The sequence below is a fragment of the Danio aesculapii genome, chromosome 1 (assembly GCF_903798145.1).
Source record: "Danio aesculapii chromosome 1, fDanAes4.1, whole genome shotgun sequence".
In the NCBI taxonomy this organism is placed as follows: Eukaryota; Metazoa; Chordata; class Actinopteri; order Cypriniformes; family Danionidae; genus Danio; species Danio aesculapii.
This window is the reverse complement of record NC_079435.1, coordinates 5279894-5299388: the sequence shown is the minus strand read 5'-3', so window position 1 is coordinate 5299388 and position 19495 is coordinate 5279894. Positions and strand designations below refer to the sequence as shown.

Here is a 19495-nt window from a genome sequence, read left to right as displayed (position 1 = left end):
ATACTTTTGGCTGAACACTTAAGTTGGTGGTTCATTCCACTGTGGCGACCCTGGATTAATAAAGGGACTAAGCCAACAAGAAAATTAATGAATAAATGAATTTAAGTTTCCTCATGTACGAGCGGGAGCAACCGTTGAAATACTTTTTGCTGAACACTTAAGTTGGTGGTTCATTCCGCTGTGGCGACCCTGGATTAATAAAGGGACTAAGCCAACAAGAAAATTAATGAATAAATGAATTTAAGTTTCCTCATGTACGAGCGTGAGCAACCGTTGAAATACTTTTGGCTGAACACTTAAATTGGTGGTTCATTCCACTGTGGCGACCCCAAATGAATAAAGGAACTAAGCTGAAGGAAAAATTAATGATTGAATGAATATTTTATATCAGTGATGTATGATATCATTCATTCATTCATTTTCTTTTTAGCTTAGTCCCTTTATTAATCTGTGGTCGCCACAGCGAAATGAACCGCCAACCTATCCAGCATATGTTTTACGCAGAGGATGCCCTTCCAGCTGCAACCCATCGCTGGGAAACACCCATACACACTCATTCACACACATACACTATGGGTAATTTTAGCCTACCCAATTTCCAATACCCAAAACCCACGCAAATGCTCGAACCAGCGACCTTCTTGTTGTGAGGCGACAGCACTACCTACTGCGTCACCGCGTCGCATGTATGATATCAACAACACTTATTTTCCACTAAGAAACTGAATTCTGTTTAATAAATAAACTAATTAAAATAACGTTTATAAAGTAGATTAATAATAATAATAATAATAATAATAATAATATTTACTTATAGATTACATGAATAAAATTGATTAGAATACATTAGACTGAATTTTGGATTAGATAAATATAAATAAATTTATAAACTACAGGAAAAGCCCATTTCATTTAATTTATTATATGTAGTTATTTAATATTTAATTTACTTTATATAATGTTGTGATTTATGTATGTACACTATAAAGAAATGGAGGGTTTCATACAAGTCTTTCATGTTGTCCAAACACAAATCGATTAAGTTAACTTAATCTGTTTTTACAAATTTAAGTGGATTGAACATAAAACAATTAAGTTGTCCAGCAAAAAACCCTTAAGAATCGTGTTGGTTCAACAAACTTTAAATAAGTAGATCGAACGAGCAGCAAAAGTCATATTTTGAGTGTAATTTGTTCATTTCCGCATCTGTTATTGTACTGTAAATGTGTTCTGATGATGATAAGTTGTTCGACATTACTATATGTTCAATAATAAACAAATAAATCCCCCAAATGATCTTCATCCAATCCACACACGTCAGAATCCAGAAGTGCCACACCACAGCCCATGATGCATGCTGGGTAATACTCGGAAAAGAGCAGGATACACACACACACATTCACACACACATACACACAGAAAAAGAGGCGGTGTGTGTTTTTGTTGTGTCTGTATGTGGAGCTCCAGATGCTCGCCGGGATGACGGGATTCACCACTCCGGACTCCTGAGGTGAAAACACGACTGACAGCTGCGTGAAAACTAGCCGTTAGCTCACAGGATTAGCCTGCTAGCATCGCCCGTGTTATTCAATGGATTCTGATGCTACTTTGAGTTTGAATGCTAGTAGCTCGAGTGTGGGTTATTTGGAGAGTAATAACACGAGTCTTACGGCACCTTCGTTTCAGTGTCAGGTAAAAGCGAGGTTATTTTGACAGGTAAACACCCTGTTGAATGGTGACAGGTGTATTGAGCTGCTGTGAGGAGCAGGCTAACGGCTAACAGCTAGCCGTAATGTAAACATCCCCAAAAACCGATTCGATTTCATCTGAAATATGGCATGTCAGTGATTGTGTTTAATTCCGATTTAATCTCGTGTTAATGTAGGCTATCGTTAACTAATGTCCTCATCAGCTGTGTGTGGTATTAATAGATATTTTGATATATGTTTAGTAACTTAGGCCTGTTCTTTCTTGACAGCTGTAATGTTAAAATCCGGTTTGTTGATATTAAATCATCATGTTTTACAGATTTAATAACATCTGTGTTAAACTGTGCTTTATGTACTAGAATTCTGTTATTTAACATCCAAATAACATTTAATAACATGTTGAATTTGTACTGCAGAACTTTAGATTGGAGTTATGATAGTGAAAGTAAAGAATACATATCAATATGTTAATATATGTAAAGCACCTTAAATTGCTGTATGGAGAAATTTATTATTACATTAATTTACATTACATTTGTAGAATAGTTGTCATAAAATTGGACTTGTTAGTTCCTAACTAAAAATAGTAAATATTAGCACATCTCATTTGTGTAGGTTTAATACTTAGCAATATGAAGTATTTGTAATGTATATTTGATATGTTTATATATAATTTAATTAATAATGTAAAAATCTAATATATATACAGTATATTTTAATATAATGACACTTATTCTGTTATATATTTTAATTAGCGCAGCTCAGAACAAGCATGTTGTTTAATTTTTACGTTCATATATTCATAAATACATACATATATACCCTATTTAAATTACTTGCTCTGCTAAATTGTGAAGTTCTTCATTGGAAAAAAACTAAAGGTTATAGATTAAAGGTTACACAGATATAATTCAAGTTTTGTTTATTAATTACTTTTCTACAATAGTTGTCTTAAAAATGCGACTTGTTAGTTAGTTACTAGCTAAAAACAATGAATGTTAGCCCATCTTATTTTGTATTGGTTTAATACTTTACAATATCAAGTATTTATAATGTATATTTGATATGTTTAAATATATTATGTTTAATATTATCAAAAATATGATATATATATGCAGTATATTTTAATATGATGACAATTATTCGGTTATATAGTTTAATCAGTACAGCGCAGAACAAGCTTGTCGTTTAATTTTTACGTCCATATATTCATAAACACATACATATTCCCTATTTATATTATTTACACTACTAAATTGTTATGTTGTGAAGTTCTTCATTGAAAAAAAAAACTAAAGGTTATAGATTAAAGATTGCACAGATATAATTCAATTTATTTGGAAGCCTTGTTATTTAGTAGTCTTGTTTTATTAATTACATTTGTACAATAGTTGTCTTAAAAAATGCGACTTGTTAGTTAGTTAATAGCTAAAATTAATGAATGTTAACTCATCTCATTTTGTGTGTTTAATACTTTACAATATCAAGTTTTTGTAATGTATATTTGATATGTTTAAATATAATATAATATTATAGAAATATAAAATATATTCAAATAAAAAATATATTTTAATATGATGACACTTATTCTGTCATATATTTTAATTAGTGGAGGTCAGAACAAGCATATTGTTTAATTTTAGGTTTATATATGCATAAATGCTTATATATATATATATATATATATATATATGTATATATATATATATATATATATATATATATATATATATACATATATATATACATATATATATACATACATATATATACATACATATATATACATTATTTTTATTAATTGCACTAGTAAATTGTTAAGTTATTCATTGGAAAAAAACTAATGGTTATAGATTAAAGGTTAGACTTGCTCAGATATAATCCAATTTATTTATTTAGAAGTCTTTTAAATAAATTAATTTATTTATGAGTGTATAAAATTGTGGTCAAGCTTCGTAAGTATCGTGAACGTAAACTGTGGTTTGGCAACGATCCTCTGCTTTTAAAAGAGATTGTTTGACCCACCTTTAAACAAACACAGGGCTGACATTCAACACAATAGTGCTGTTATATTTGCTTTGTTCCTTTGCAAATACTTGCGTCGTGCGACTGAATTCTTTCAGTTTACTCCCGTCGTTGGTCTTTCAGAATGGATCTGGTTTTCTGCTCCTCCACAGTCGCCACTTCTCACGTTAGCACTTAATTAGCGTCTGTTTCGAAGGCAATCTGTCTGCTTTTACTCTGCTTGATTTGATTCGAGTTAAACAACAGGAACCTGTTTCTGTAAATAGACCCTCGAGCGCTATGATAGTGAGCGCTGCCAACAGAGAGCCATTTAGCGCTAGTCCAGTGCTTTGCAGGAGCATTGATTTAAATATGGATGAACATTGATTTAAATATCAAAAGATTGATTGTTTATTGATGAATGTCTACTAAATGCAAATGTATATTTAGGTTTAAAATTAGGGCTGCATGATACTGGAAAAATATGCAGTATTATTGTTGATATTGTTGTCTTACGATATAACATTTCCCTTGAAATATGCTGTTTATTAGCTGTGCTTTTGTTCACATTGTACTTTAATGTACAATTCAATTCAATTCAATAACAAACCATTAGCTTAGTAAACTACTAATTAGCTGATTATTACTAGTTAGTAAGGTAGTTGTTGGGTAGGATTATGGATGTAAAATAAATGCTAATAAATATCTTAACAATAGGCAGATAATAAGTCAGTAAATGGTGTGAATTGTTACTTATGTTAAAGTGTTTTTAAATCATTTATTTTTTTAATGATATTAAAATAAACAGGTAAAATATATATTTTATATCCAATTAATTCTAATTCAGACTAAAAAACTATGAATGAATAAAACCTGCGCAGATATTCTACTCTGATTGGCTGTTGTCATTTTCCTCTTATCTCGACTCCGCCTACTAGTGTTAATTTTCAGTTCAGGGTTCAGCTCTCCAGCCAATAGCAAAACAGCAGGTAATGAGGAGGTTGGGCTAAATATAGTATGACCCCATCTGATTGGTCAAATTCAGATAAACAACCAGTGCATAAAATAAATGTAATCCATCCGCGATACATACAGTTGAAGTCAGAATTATTAGCCCCCCTTTGATTTTTTTTAAATTTCTTTTTTAAATATTTCCCAAATGATGTTTAACAGAGCAAGGAAAATTTCACAGTATGTCTGATAATATTTTTTCTTCTGGAGAAAGTCTTATTTGTTTTATTTCAGCTAGAATAAAAGCAGTTTAAAATTTTTAAACACCATTTTAAGGTCAATATTATTAGCCCCTTTAAGCTATATTTTTTTCGATAGTCTACAGAACAAACCATCATTATACAACAACTTGCCTAATTACCCTAACCTGCCTAGTTCACCTAATTAACCTAGTTAAGCCTTTAAATGTCACTTTAAGCTGTACAGAAGTGTCTTGAAGAATATCTAGTCAAATATTATTTACTGTCATCATGGCAAAGATAAAATAAACCAGTTATTAGAGATGAGTTATTAAAACTATTGTGTTTAGAAATGTGCTGAAAAAAATCTCTCAGTTAAACAGAAATTAGGGAAAAACATAAACAGGGGGGCTAATAAATCAGGTGGGCTAATAATTCTGACTTCAACTGTATATTGCATATATTATTATTGCGATAATGATAATCTTGGGGTATATTGTGCACTATATATTATACTAATATTGCGGTATATTAATCACTATAGCCTATGTCGAGTAAGATGCGTGTTGCTATACTTTTGAAAAACTAAAACAAAAGAGTAATTAGATGTAGGACAAGGCTGATGAAGAAAGACAAGGCTGAAGTGAGTAAAGAGGACGCGAGACTGATAATGCGGAGACTCCCTGCTGTTCTCACTGTTGCGTTTCAGCACTGCAGAAGGAGCCCACTTCATTTTGTGTGGGAAATCATTCCCAAATTATTCTCTTCATTTCAGAATTTATGTAATTACAGTTTTGGATTAATCCTGAGGGCTTCCTGACACTTCATCCTGACATCGTGTTTCATGTATTTCATTGTTGAGTTGCATGAATTGTAGGAAAATGTATTGTGTAGTAAAATGCAGTTCTACATCAAAACAAATGTGAAAATATATTTAAATAGTTTAGATATTGTAATAGTTTTTTAAATTCGGTTATATATTATGAATTGTACCTGTTTGCAATGTAAATTGCAAAAACACTTACACACAAAAAAAACACAAAATATTTTCACATTTATTATGTTTATCAATGTTTATTAAACAACATAAACACTATTACTGAACTATTACAGTAATATTTACATTTAAAAATACAAAGAAAAAATCCTAATTTAAAATTGAGTTTTTTTTAAATGCTTGTCTTTACATATATGGCAAAATGGCTTTTGAATATTATTGTGAACATAGTATGCACATAATTGCAGGTTATTAGACTGATGCAGACATAATTTTTATGTGCGGCTGAAATGACTACAAAATGCGTCACTGAGACACTGAAAATCAAAAATCATGATCTACTTGCATGCAAACAAACACGTGCTTCACTTCATTCTGATGTGGTTTATTTAGATGAAATGCTGCATTTTAATATTTGGTTTTAATTTGGTTAATTATGCATCACTCGATAGTGAAAATGTACTCATCGTTTACTCAACCTCAAGTGGTTTCAAATCCATTTGAGTTTCTTTGTACTAGGGTTGCACGGTTTACCGGTACTATGGTAGTATCGTGATACTATGGCTTAAAAAATGCTAGCGGTGCCACTGTAGTTTATAAACGGTAGCATCGTCATTAATGGTTTATCTCCAATAGATAATGTTGCACATGGAAAAGCCACTAAAATGCTCACACGTTTGTGCAGCAATAGACCATTTTATTTTAATAGTCTGTGGAGGCCTTTAACGGTTACAAAACTGTGCAGAATTCACGCCTTTTATGGTAGCCTATTGCACGTTTTCTAATGCTTCAGTTTGAATGCACATCTGAATCGGTTCATTTCTGTTAAATAAATAGATGGAAAACCCAAAATAGCAGCAGGAAACATTGAAACAATTATTGAGCACTTCATATAGCCTAATTTTGTTAAAGAAATGCTCTTTTGTTACACATTTTATTCAGTATAATTAATTTTTTTTTGTTGGCCAGTTATCTACAAAATAAACAAAAAGACTGAATACATTTTAGGTGAAGTGACGTGTAAATAATACTTTATTTGGTCTTAAGGGAATTATGAACTACATTAAAGTTGACCTTTTATAACATAAAATATAGTATTTCTGACCATTTTCTTTATAATTTGAGTTATGAATTACAGTATCGCAATACTACTTGCTATCGTGATACTTCAGCTGGTATAGTATCGTAAGATTAATTAATTCTATTGCGACAACCCTAGTTTCTACACAAAAGAAGATATTCTGAAGGATGTTGGAAACTGGTAGCCATTGAGGTCCACAGGAGGAACAAAAATCCTCTGTAGAAGTTAGTAACTGTTTTTTTGTAACATTTATTTTGCAAAATATCTTCTTTATTAGAAGTAGAAAGAAAACATTATCACAGAGAACACAGATGCAAATCTATATTTAGTGTAGATCTTAGTCTAGATCTATATTTTCGATTGATTTCAGTGTATCATTGGAAAATATTGATTTGTATTACTCTTTATTTGTACTCAAATGTCGGTGTTGGTGCTAATCTCCATCGCTTGTGTGTTGCAGGTGTGAGCCGTGACGTGTGTTTCTGCTCAAGGCCTGATGGAGCCTGATGTGATCCGCATCTACTCCTCCTCTCCGCCGCCGATGGAGGACGCTGGCGAGGACGAGGAGGACGAATTCAGCGACTTCACCGGCGTCCCGAACAGCACCAGCTTCTCAGAGTTCGACACGCCAACCACCTTCAACCAATCTCAGGCCCTGAACGCCACTTCGCCACCAGAGCTGCTGAGCAATGGACGGATCGTGGGTCTGTCTTCACAATCCTCCGGGTCTACCAAGGCTAACGGCGTAGCGCCTGGCGGGGGTCAGACTAGCATGCCAAATGGCAGAACGGTTAGCGTTGAGGAACTCAAAAAGCTGACCGAGCACCAAGCTCACATCACATCTCTGGAGTTTCCGACCAGCTCTCGAACTGACAATGACTGCAATGGCACTGTTGAGGTGCTTACAAACGGGTTTGCAAGCTTAGAGCAAGCAACAAGCCCACCTACGCCACACAAAAACAACGAATCTGATGACGATTTTGCAGATTTCTCTGCTTTTTCAAATGCTGAACATGACCAGCCTTCAAATACAGACTGGGAACTGTCTAATCAAGGGTGTAGAGTGGCTCAGAACGACATTAGCGACAGTGTTGAACTTTCCAATCAAGGGAGTAGATTAGCTCAGAATAACGTTAGCGGACAGTGTGAGGAGAGTATAGAAGGGGTTTCAAAAATCACAGGGTTTGGACTCCCTTCAGAAAGCTCTGAAGGTCTCAGTAATGGGGACTTGGGTTTTCATGAGGGATCAGATTTAGATCAAGGAGATCTAGAAACTAATACTACTGAATACGTTAGCACATCGCTAACTCTTAACGGCGTTGCTCGGAGCGAGAGCGATGACAATAGTGTGTCTCCAAATGGTGAGAGATGTAGCGGCGGACAATCAGACGAGAAAGGCTCTGAGACTGAAGAAACCGAAACGGAGACCTCCTTCGGTCGGCCGCTGTCCACAGAGGCGCTCGAAGAATTCGGCGACTTCAGCACGACGGGATCCGTACCATCGCCTCCGCTTCAGGAGGAGACCGCCACTCCTGCTGACCACAGCCAGCTAGCCGAGGACGATGACGAGGATTTCGGAGACTTCGGTGACTTTGGAGATGCCAATGCATTTAGTGCAGGTGGTTTTGCAGATTTTGACCAGCAGGGGGCGGAGACGCAAGTCACTCAGCCTGAAGTGACCGCAGAGAAAGCTGAAGATGACGAATTTGGTGATTTTGACACATCAAAAGAATTTAGTAAAACAGATTTGCCAGCTGAGGAAGCCACAACGTCTGCGGACTTTCCTGGAAGTGACAGTTTTGCGGATTTTAGCTCTGCACAGGGGAACGATTGCGGTGATGACGGAGGTTGGCAAGCGTTCTCTGAGCCAGATCAGAGCCAAAATGGAGAGGAATCATGGGCAACATTTGAGCAGGCACAGGATGGAGCATGTGCTGAAAAGAGTGGAGATAATTGGCAGCCAGACACAGCACCCCCTACTGGTGTGGAGGAGCGCAAAAGTTGCACAACGGTAAGCCTAAATGCCTATTTAAAAGTACTAAACAATTTGTTGGTTTGTCTTTGCGGTTTTTCTCCCCACCCCATGCTGTTTTGTTTTCCTGAATGTTCAAAGGTATTGAGAGTCTGGCAGGGATGTCTACAGGAAATTAAATCAGATTGAGGAATGTACCTGGACTGGATGATTTACTCGGTCTACACGGTTGATTGAGCAAAAATACAGCCTTTTCAGACGTCTTCATTTCATTCATTTCACTGATTATTCATTAAGTTGGAAGGAAACATGTTAACAAAGCATGTCAAATGGGTCATCTTAAAATAAATCAGACTTTCCTACACACAAATGTAAAATAATTAGTTTTTAATAACATTGGACTAATAATAATCTTATAGAGTGACGTTTTTTTTCCCAACACATTTTTAAGCAATGGTTTTAATATCTATTTTCTAATCACTATTTTTTGTCTTTGCTTTAATGATAGTACATACCAGTATCTTGTGAAATAAATAGTCAAATATTACTGTATTCAGTTTAAAGCTCAATTTAAAGGCTTACCTAGGTTGGTTATGTTGAATATGTAACCATTGGACAACAGTTGTTTGTTCTGTTGACAATCAAAAAGTAATAATTTCTTGGGGTAATAAGTGGGCTAATAATATTGACCTTTTAAAAATATATATATATTTAATTCCAGCCAAAACTAAAAAAAATAAAAGACTTTTTCCAGAAGAAAAATAAACTTGAGAAAAATTTGAAAAATATTAATAAACATTTTAAGGAGGCTTATTAACACTAATGTTAATTTGTGTTTTTGTTGCAAAGGCGGCACTGGTCAGCCGTCTGGAGAAGATCTTCCAGGTCAGTTTCGAGCTGGTTGTGTCTCCTCGGGTGGAGGATGAGGTGAACACACTCCACAGCTTCCTCAAACCTCCATCAGAAGAGCAGGATGGAGGCCGAGGACAGACCTGCGGGTGAGCGCTGACACATCATTATTTTGCAAAAATTAATTTGCCCTCATAAACTTAAATCAAATACTATAGCATTCCTTCCTCTAAACAACTTTCCTCACTTCCTGTTTATATAGAATTCATTTAGGGCAGGGCTATTGGTAATTTAGGGAGGGGCTATCAGTCATTTGGGGCAGAGCTATCAGTCATTAAGGGTGGGGCTATCAGTCATTTTGGGCAGGCTATCAGTAATTTGGGCAGGCTATCAGTAATTTGGGGCAGGGCTACTGGTAATATGAGGCAGGGCTGTTAGTCCTTTAAGCTGCGGTCACACTGCACTTTTCTCCCCATAGACTTCCATTCATACGCACGCGAATGCGTCAGACCGAAAACGTAAGGTCGTGCGGCAAGTTTTGCATTTCGCTGCATTGGAAAGTTCAAGCTTGGTGAACTCTGACCTGCAAAATCGCATCACATGACTGCGTAAGACCAATCGAGCATCAGAACATGACCTCTCTGGATAGAAATTTAAAATATGGACCAATCGCTCACTTTTTTTAATGTCTAATCATCTTGTTTAATCGCGCTCCTTTTCGCAGCGCTGTACGACAGAATTTCGCATGCTCAAACTCCAGTGTGACCACAGCTTTAGGGTGAAGCAATCAGTAATTTAGTGAGAGGCTACCGCTAATTTGAGGTGAGGCTATCAGTAATTAAGGGACAATTAGAAATTTAGGGCAGGACTATCAGTCTTTTAGTTCAGGGTATTCAGTCATTTAGGGCAGTGCTATTAGCCGTTTAGCAGCTATCAGTTATTTAGGGTGGGGTTATTAGTCCCTTTGGGCGGGGTTATTAGTCGCTTGGGCGGGGTTATTAGTCAATTAGGGCGGGGCTATCAGTCCCTTAAGGCGGGGTTATTAATCATTTAGGGCGGGGCTATCAGTCCCTTAGGTCTGGACTATCAGCAGATGTCTCGTTGCTTCTCTAAAATTTGTCTATGTGTATTTGTCTTGGGTCTATCAGTCCCTTAGGGCGGGACTATCAGTCCCTTAGGGCGGGACTATCAGTCCCTTAGGGCGGGACTATCAGTCCCTTAGGGCGGGACTATCAGTCCCTTAGGTCGGGGCTATCAGTCCCTTAGGACGGGGTTATCAGTCATTTAGGGTGGGGCTATCAGTCCCTTAGGGCGCGGTTATCAGTCCCTTAGGGCGCGGTTTTCAGTCCCTTAGGGCGGGGCTATCAGTGCCTTAGGGCGCGGTTATCAGTCCCTTAGGGCGGGACTATCAGTCCCTTAGGTCGGGGCTATCAGTCCCTTAGGGCGGGGTTATCCGTCATTTAGGGCGGGGCTATCAGTCCCTTAGGGCGGGGTTATCAGTCATTTAGGGTGGGGCTATCAGTCCCTTAGAGCGGGGTTATCAGTCAATTAGGGCGAGGCTTTCAGACCCTTAGGGTGGGGCTTTCAGACCCTTAGGGGGCGGGGTTATCAGTCACTTAGGGAGAGGTTATTACTTATTTAGGGCGGCGCTATCAGTCCCTTAGGGCGGAGTTATTAGTCATTTAGGGCGGGGCTATCAGTCCCTTAGGGCGGGGTTATTAATCATTTAGGGCAGGGCTACCAGTACCTTAGGTCTGGACTATCAGCAGATGTCTCGTTGCTTCTCTGAATTTGTCCATTTGTCAATCAAACTTTATTTTGTTAGCATCATTCGACAATCCAATCGGTTCCCAAATAACAAAATCATGCACCACCCTACATTTTTTTTTCTCAATTCAACACCATTTCAAGTGGATGTATGTCATGATGGCGGAAAAAAGACCTTAACTTCCGTTCCATGGCAAGTTTAATATCAGTGTGGTGATCATTATTGTGCTGAAGCATTATACATTAATCATTATTATTGTACTGTGTTCACTGAAGTGCTCTCTGTCTCCCTCTGGTGGGTTCTGCAGGGCAGTGCGGGACGTGTGGCAGCAGCTGCAGGATGTGAATAATGCCTTCGGTCTGCGATATCAATGGGGCGGCTCTCACACCAATAAAGCTCTGCTCTGCTCTCTGGGCATCGACACTAGAAATATAGTGAGTCCAGTTGGGGAACAGGTGGGGGTTGGGTCATTTTGAATGCAAATAGGTAACTAGCTGTGCACTTAATTGAAAGTTTATTGCTCTTTGGGTTAGTGCAGTTAATGCTTAATATATCATGAGCCGGATGCATAAAAATGAACAGAAAACAGTGGGGTGTCTTTATATGTACAGCTGTTAAAATAGATGTTTAATGTAAATATTAGTTCTTTTATTTTTAATTAATTGGCATATATATTTTCAAGTGCATAAATAGTATATTTCTTGTTTTAATATTGTTTATTTATTTAAGAAAATAATTTTATAGTCTTTTAATGAATTGATCGTCATGTTTACGGCCTAAAAATGATGCAGGATTTATTCTGAGTTAGTAATTTTCACAAGTAAAAACAGAAATACATTCGATTAGCAGTGAAATTTTGAAGTAGAGTGAAATATTCTTGTAAATTATACTTTAATAGACTAATATTAGTTTTATTTATGAATTTGATAATTTCTTTATGTAGTTATTATTTAATGGTGAAGTGATATTTAATATTTATTGTATTGTTATTTTTGTTATATTATATTATGTTAATTTAAGAGAAGTTCTTGTAGATTATTAAGCCTTAAGGTATTTGTCCTTTACATTTTCAGCTTTTTAAGATTATTATTTTCAACACAAACTGATCTTGAAATCAAAACTGCCTCACTCCCCAAAATCCTGATAAAGTTTTTAATATTGATAAGAATATATACAGCACAATGGTTAATTTCCTCCTGAATTCGTGAGCCTTTTATCGTTAACTTTCTCCTCTTCTGTGTGTTTCTCCTCAGCTGTTTACAGGCCATAAAAAGCAGCCTGTGATTGTGCCAATGTACGCTGCCAGTCTGGTGAGTCCAGTCCAGCTGCAAGCAAACTGTGTGTGTGTGTGTGTGTGTGTGTGTGCGTTTCTGTGTGTGTGTGTGTGTGAGTGATGTAGGCTGGTTTATTCTAGTCATTCATGTGTGTTTCATCAATCATCTTTGACACGTGTGGATCTGCAGGGGATGCTGGAGCCCACAAAAGAGCCTGTGAAGCCGGTGTCTGCTGCCGAAATGATCGCCTCAATAGCACAATCTCCTTCAGTCGCCACAGAGTTGAGCTCCTGTCCACCGGATAACACACAGGTCAACCTTCAGCATTCATTCTGTACATATGTATGTATATATATATATATATATATATATATATATATGTATATATACACACAGTCGAAGTCAGAATCATTAGCCCCCTGTGAATCTTCTTTTATTTTTTCCAGATGATGTTTAACAGAGCAAGGAATTTTTCACAGTATTTCGGTCAGTGTATCTTTTGGATTTTCATTTTAGAAACAGACATTGAAAAATGAAAAACGAGCCGTTTTTTGATTTTCGTTTTAAAATTAAAAATGAAAATTGAAATTCAAAGCGTTTTTTGATTATCGTTTTTGAATTTTAAAACGAAAAATCAAAAAACGGCTCGTTTTTGGTTTTCATGATGAAAAACGGAAAAACTAAACTCAAAAATGATTTGATTTTCGTTTTTTATTTTGAATAACAAAAACTAAAATCACCTTTAGAGGTGATTATTAAGAAATATGTATTATATATTTTTGTTATGTATTATATTATTATGTATTATATATATATATTTTAAGAAAATATGTCTTATCAAAACACAGTTATAACAAGAAAATACCTTTTGTAACATTATTAAATAATAAAATAATAGGCTATAGTAGGCTAGCCTGTGTGTGGCAGCATTGCGTCATCGTAAATGCGTCTGCTTATCTGGTTTCGGAATATAAAAAACAAGTCTTTATTCGTTTTTGTTTTCTGGTGATTTTAGTTTTTGTTATTCAAAATAAAAAATCTAAATCAAATCATTTTTGAGTTTAGTTTTTCCATTTTTCATCATGAAAACCAAAAGCGAGTCATTTTTTGATTTTTCGTTTTAAAATTCAAAAACGAAAATTAAAAAATGCTTTAAATTTCAATTTTTGTTTTTAATTTTAAAACGAAAATCAAAAAACAGCCTGTTTTTCATTTTTTAATGTCTGTTTCTAAAATGAAAATTCAATGACCTAAAGATACACTGACCTACTTCCTATAATACTTTTTTCTTCTGGAGAAAGTCTTATTTGTTTGATTTCGGCTAGAATAAAAGAGTTTTAAAAATTTTTTAAGGTCAATATTATTAGCCCCTTTAAGCAATATTTGTTTTGGATACAGAACAAACCACTGTTATACAATGACTTGCCTAATTAATAAACTTTAACCTAATTAACCTAGTTAAGCCTTTAAATGTCACTTTAAGCTGAATATTAGTATTTAAAAAAAATATCTAGTCAAATATTATTTACTGTCATCATGGCGAAGATAAAATAAATCAAAAATAAATAATTAGAGACGAGTTATTAAAACATGTTTAGAAATGTGTTGAGAAAATCTTTCGTTTTGTTAAACAGAATTTGGGGGAAATTATAAATAATTGTTACAATACAATAGTTATTATAATAAATTAAATAATTACAATTTAACAGGAGGCTAATGAGACTTTCTGAGATATGATTATGAATATGTTCTTTGGTTTTAGCTGTAAATTCCCCCACATCTCCCACATTTAATTGAAAACTATTAGAGTTTTGTATTATTATAACTGTTTTGATTGGTTTTGTTTTGTTTTTAGGAGTCTCTTCCTCCTGTTCAGTTTGACTGGAGCAGCAGTGGCCTTACCAACCCTCTGGACGGTAAGATCAGTCTGTGGTTTCTCTCACCACAGAAAAGAGCAGGAAAAACAAAGCTTATTTCACTCCTTGTGTCTAAAAACTAACCATAAGCTCAATTTATGTGAGCTGAAAGCTTCTCGCTAACACTAATCCACTCATGTAGAGCTCATCTCTAATGAATATCTGGATTAGGGCTGCACAATATATGGCAAGATCATTACGATAATAGTATATGCAATATATGGATCATAAGTCTTTTAGGTCATTGCTCGTTTCAGTTTTCTGCTGCTGATGCTTGGACTCATGTGCAGCAGACCTTAAAGCTCAACACTTTCATTCCACTATCATCCTTTAAAAATTCAATCCAGTTAATAATACAAGATCTCTGTGCTCGTTTTTAGTTTTTCATTAGTTTTATATGTTAGTTTTATATCTGCATTTGGGAAATTGGTATTGTATTGTGTCTCTGCTGCTTTGTACTGTATCAGATTGTTTGTCAGATTGGCCAGGTCATCATTGTAAATGTGAACTAGTTCTCAATAACGTACTGTACCTGGTTAATTAAAGGTTATTATTATTATTACCACCACAGATGTGTGTGATGAGTTACATTTATGTTATCCATTAGTTGTTTAGCTAAATTTGACCAATCAGATGGGATTGTGCTATCTTAAACCCTGCCTCCCCAGTAGTCGCAGTTCTGCTATTGGCTGGAAAGCTAAACCCAGAGCTGACAATAAATACTAGTGGGCGGAGTTGAGACAAGGAAAATGCCAACAGCCAATCAGAGTCAGAATATCACTCGTTCATAGTGACTCATTTAAAGACTGAATGTTTGCATCTTGTTCTTAAGTCTGAATTAGAATTAAATGGCGACACGGTGGCTCAGTGGGTTTCCTCTGGGTGCTCCGGTTTCCTCCGCAGTCCAAACACATGCGCTATAGGTGAATTGGATGAACTAAATTGGCCGTAGTGTATGAGTGTGTGTAAATAAGTGTGTATGGGTGTTTCCCAGTATTGGGTTGCAGCTGGAAGGGCATCCGCTGTGTAAAACATATGCTGGAGTAGTTGGTGGTTCATTCCGCTGTGTCTCCTGATGAATAAAGGGACTAAGCTGAAGGAAAATGAATGAATGTATGAATTTTAATACATTTACATAAATGATTTAAAGCCGCTAGTAAAATAGCATTTTTCAAGGAAAACGTTCTATCGTAGAAAATATAGTCATCGCAGTACTCAACAATAATAAGATCTCATAGTGTTCCAGTATGGTGCAGCCCTAATCTGATCATGCATCCACTCCTGCTGTCTCGTTTCTCTCTTTCTCTCCATAACCACCACCTTCTTCTTCTGTGGTTCTGAAGCGAGTGGAGGCTCGTCTCTGCTCAACCTCGATTTTTTCGGCCCTGTGGATGAATCGCCCTCCGGCACGGCCACCTCTATTCCAGGTTTGACCAAAGCTTTCTGTATTAACATCAAAACTCTTTCTCTGTGAGTGTGTATTCTTGATTTCTGCTCTGTTTGCATCTGTATCTTTAACCGTCTGTTCAATCTAGTGTTCTTGCATATGTGTGTATGCAGAAGAAATGTTTTTGTTTTTTGTAAAAACTTAAAAAAAAACAAAAAAAACCCCAAATACATCATATTGATTTTTGTCATGTGTGACAGTGAATGTGCAACATCACGCCAACAAATCAGTGATGTATTTCAGAGGTATGTTGATGTCTGTCTGTCTGTGTGTGTGTGTGTGTGTGTAGGCGTTGACCCAGAGCTGTACGAGTTGACCCAGGTGAAGCTGGAGGTCAGCGGGGGCAGCAGTCGTGTTGTGGATGCGTTTGCTCGCCTCATGTCGACTGTAGAGAAGACCAGCACCTCCACCAGGTCAGTGAAACTCATTCACTCTCCACCAGAGGGAGCCGCACCGTTCAGGATGAGTTCAGATCAGCACTGCTCACAGCTGTTCTGATGCATTGATATTAGTGTGCACATATCATAAAGTAGAAACATTTACACATATATGATTTCTAATTGATCTGATCTTTCTTTCCCATACTAGTCTGATCTCTCTTTGATTGGTCTGATCTCTCTTTGATTGGTCTGATCTCTCTTTGATTGGTCTGATCTCTTTATCTTTGATTGGTCTGATCTCTCTTTGATTGGTCTGATCTCTTTATCTTTGATTGGTCTGATCTCTCTTTGATTGGTCTGATCTCTCTTTGATTGGTCTGATCTCTTTATCTTTGATTGGTCTGATCTCTCTTTGATTGGTCTGATCGCTTTATCATTGATTGGTCTGATCTCTCTTTGATTGGTCTGATCTCTCTTTGATTGGTCTGATCTCTTTATCTTTGATTGGTCTGATCTCTCTTTGATTGGTCTGATTGCTTTATCATTGATTGGTCTGATCTCTCTTTGATTGGTCTGATCTCTTTATCATTGATTGGTCTGATCTCTCTTTGATTGGTCTGATCTTTCTTTCTGATTTATCTGATCTTTCTTTCTCAAACTGGTCTGATCTCTCTTTGATTGGTCTGATCTCTCTTTGATTTGTCTGATCTCTCTTTCTTTGATTGGTCTGGTCTTTCTCTCTAATTTGGTCTGATCTCTTTCTATTGATCTGACTTCTCGCTCGCTCTCTCTATCTGATTGTTCTGATCTCTCTTTCTCTGTGATTGGTCTGATCTCTTTCTCTCTGGTTGGTCTAATCTCTCTTTCTGTTTGATCTGATCTTTTTCTCTAATTTGGTCTGATCTCTCTATCTGATTGGTCTGATCTCTGATGTCTCTTTCTGATCGGTCTGATCTCTGATGTCTCTTTCTCTGTGATTGGTCTGATCTTTTTCTCTCTGATTGGTCTGATCACTCTCTCTGTGATTGATCTGATCTTTCTTTCCCGGACTGGTCTGATCTCTCTCTCTCTCTCTCTCTCTTTCTTTGGTTAGTCTGATCTCTCTTTGATTGGTCTGATCTCTCTTTCTTTAATTGGTCTGATCTTTCTCACTGATTGGTCTGATCTCGTTGTCTGATTGGTCTGATTTGCCTCTCTCTTTCTCACTCTGATTGGTCTGATCTCTCTTTATTTGATTAGTCTGATCTCTCTAATTGGTCTGATCTCTCTTTTTAATTGGTCTGATCTCTCCCTCTCTCTCTCTCTGATTGGTCTGATCTCTCTGATTTCTTTCTGATTGGTTTGATCTCTCTTTCTCTGATTGTTCTGTTCTCTCTGATCGTTCTGATCTCTCAGTCTGATTATTCTGATCTCTCTCTCAGCAGAAAGCCAGTGCCGAAGGAGGAGAATCTGAGCTCGGAGGCTCAGCGGGTGATCTCAGGCCTGCCGGATCTGTCCTTCATGCAGGCTAAAGTGCTGATGTTTCCCTCCACACTGACTCCTCTCCTGCCCTCGTCCTCTACGCCCGACTGACGCGCTCTTTTCCTCTCTTTCATTGTGTATCACTCTCCAGCTCCACAATATCTGACCCCATCTATGATTTTAATGCCATCCTTTCAGTTCTCCAGCTCTCGTTCCTCATTCTAGCCGTTTTTAAGTTCAAACACATCGTCCTGTACGCCAGAGAGAGAGTGCTAATCGGCTCAGTTGCCAAGATTAAGATATTTTATTCGTAGAGTGACTGTAGGAAGAGTTTGTGTTAATATTAGAGCCAATCTGTATATAATCAGGGATGAGATTTTGTTTTTTCTTTCGAGTATTCTTCACCGGTTACGTTAGTGTGTGTGAGAGAGAAAAGAAACAGAGGCACTTTCTTATTTTCCATGGGGTTTTTTTGACTTAAAAGTCCTTCAGCGGCACAAATGATGATGTGAATGATCTGATTTGTATTTAGATTATATATAAATGCATAGTTATATCGACTTGAAACCAAACCGCCTGCAAATTTCTCGATTTCTTTGATTATTTTTTATTTTTTTGCATAACAAAGGCCTTAGTTTTGAATCATTACGGCTGACGTTAGGATTTATATCGTTAAAACTGTAGGTTTCAGTTGTGTTGATTTCCCACATGCATTAGCGAACACTTTAGGTTTCTGTTGTGCACATTAGAGTTGAATTAATAATTATCTTGATTCCACACTGACAGATTTAGCTTTAATATCTAGCTGCTCATCTTTTGTTCTCATTTTATTCTTTTTTTAATGCTAGTTGAAACCACTGGCTTCCGACTGTAATGTAGTGAAGGAATTGTTGAATGAATGATTAACTTGAATATATATATAAATATAAATATATAGATGTATCGAGAATAAGGGACCAATATCTGCTGTAACAGTTTGCTGATTTCCCTGTGTTTTCGGTCATGCTGTGTTTTATTTAATCTCTCGTGACTCCTCTGGAGGACGTCTGCCATCATTGTGGATTGCATGAGGGGAAACGTTCGCCAGAAGGGTCTTCTCATCCTTTGGCTTTTGGTTATTTTTCGTCTGTTTGTCGTTTTATTTAGTCGTGTCACTGTTTAGTCTGTCTCCTGGAGGATTTTGCACATTGTAAAGATATATGGAAGAACTTGCTTACATAGTTAACTGTGGCTTCAGACTGTGTGCAGTCAAACTATGGAACATGTAAAAATTGTTATGGGAAAATTCCTATGGAAAACTCATACCGATGAATGATATCTCTAAAGAGCCTGTACTGAGGTCAATCGCGCATGCCCGGGTTCTTTGAAGAACAAAAAAAAGTGTGTAAATTTTCTTTAAGTGTACACAAGAAATTAAAATAATTTAAGAGAAAATCAAGTCTCAATC

At 36.4% G+C, this 19495-nt stretch overlaps 1 protein-coding gene across 4 annotated transcripts; it reads left to right on the top strand.

Annotated features, from left to right (window-relative positions):
• The first annotated feature begins 1342 nt into the window (after positions 1-1342).
• Positions 1343-19482, top strand: aftpha (aftiphilin a). Of its 4 annotated transcripts, none has more exons than XM_056456240.1 (10): positions 1343-1510; positions 7442-8992; positions 9803-9951; positions 11878-12004; positions 12824-12880; positions 13034-13156; positions 14700-14760; positions 16104-16187; positions 16497-16620; positions 18012-19482. In XM_056456240.1, exons 2-10 carry the CDS (start codon positions 7478-7480, stop codon positions 18157-18159), a joined length of 2388 nt encoding a protein of 795 aa, XP_056312215.1. In that variant the 5' UTR covers positions 1343-1510; positions 7442-7477; the 3' UTR covers positions 18160-19482. The 4 variants fall into 4 exon arrangements, with proteins under 4 accessions (XP_056312215.1, XP_056312206.1, XP_056312233.1 ...); XM_056456231.1 differs by having other exon boundaries at positions 18009-19482; XM_056456258.1 differs by lacking the exon at positions 16104-16187.
• Positions 19483-19495: the final 13 nt, after the last annotated feature.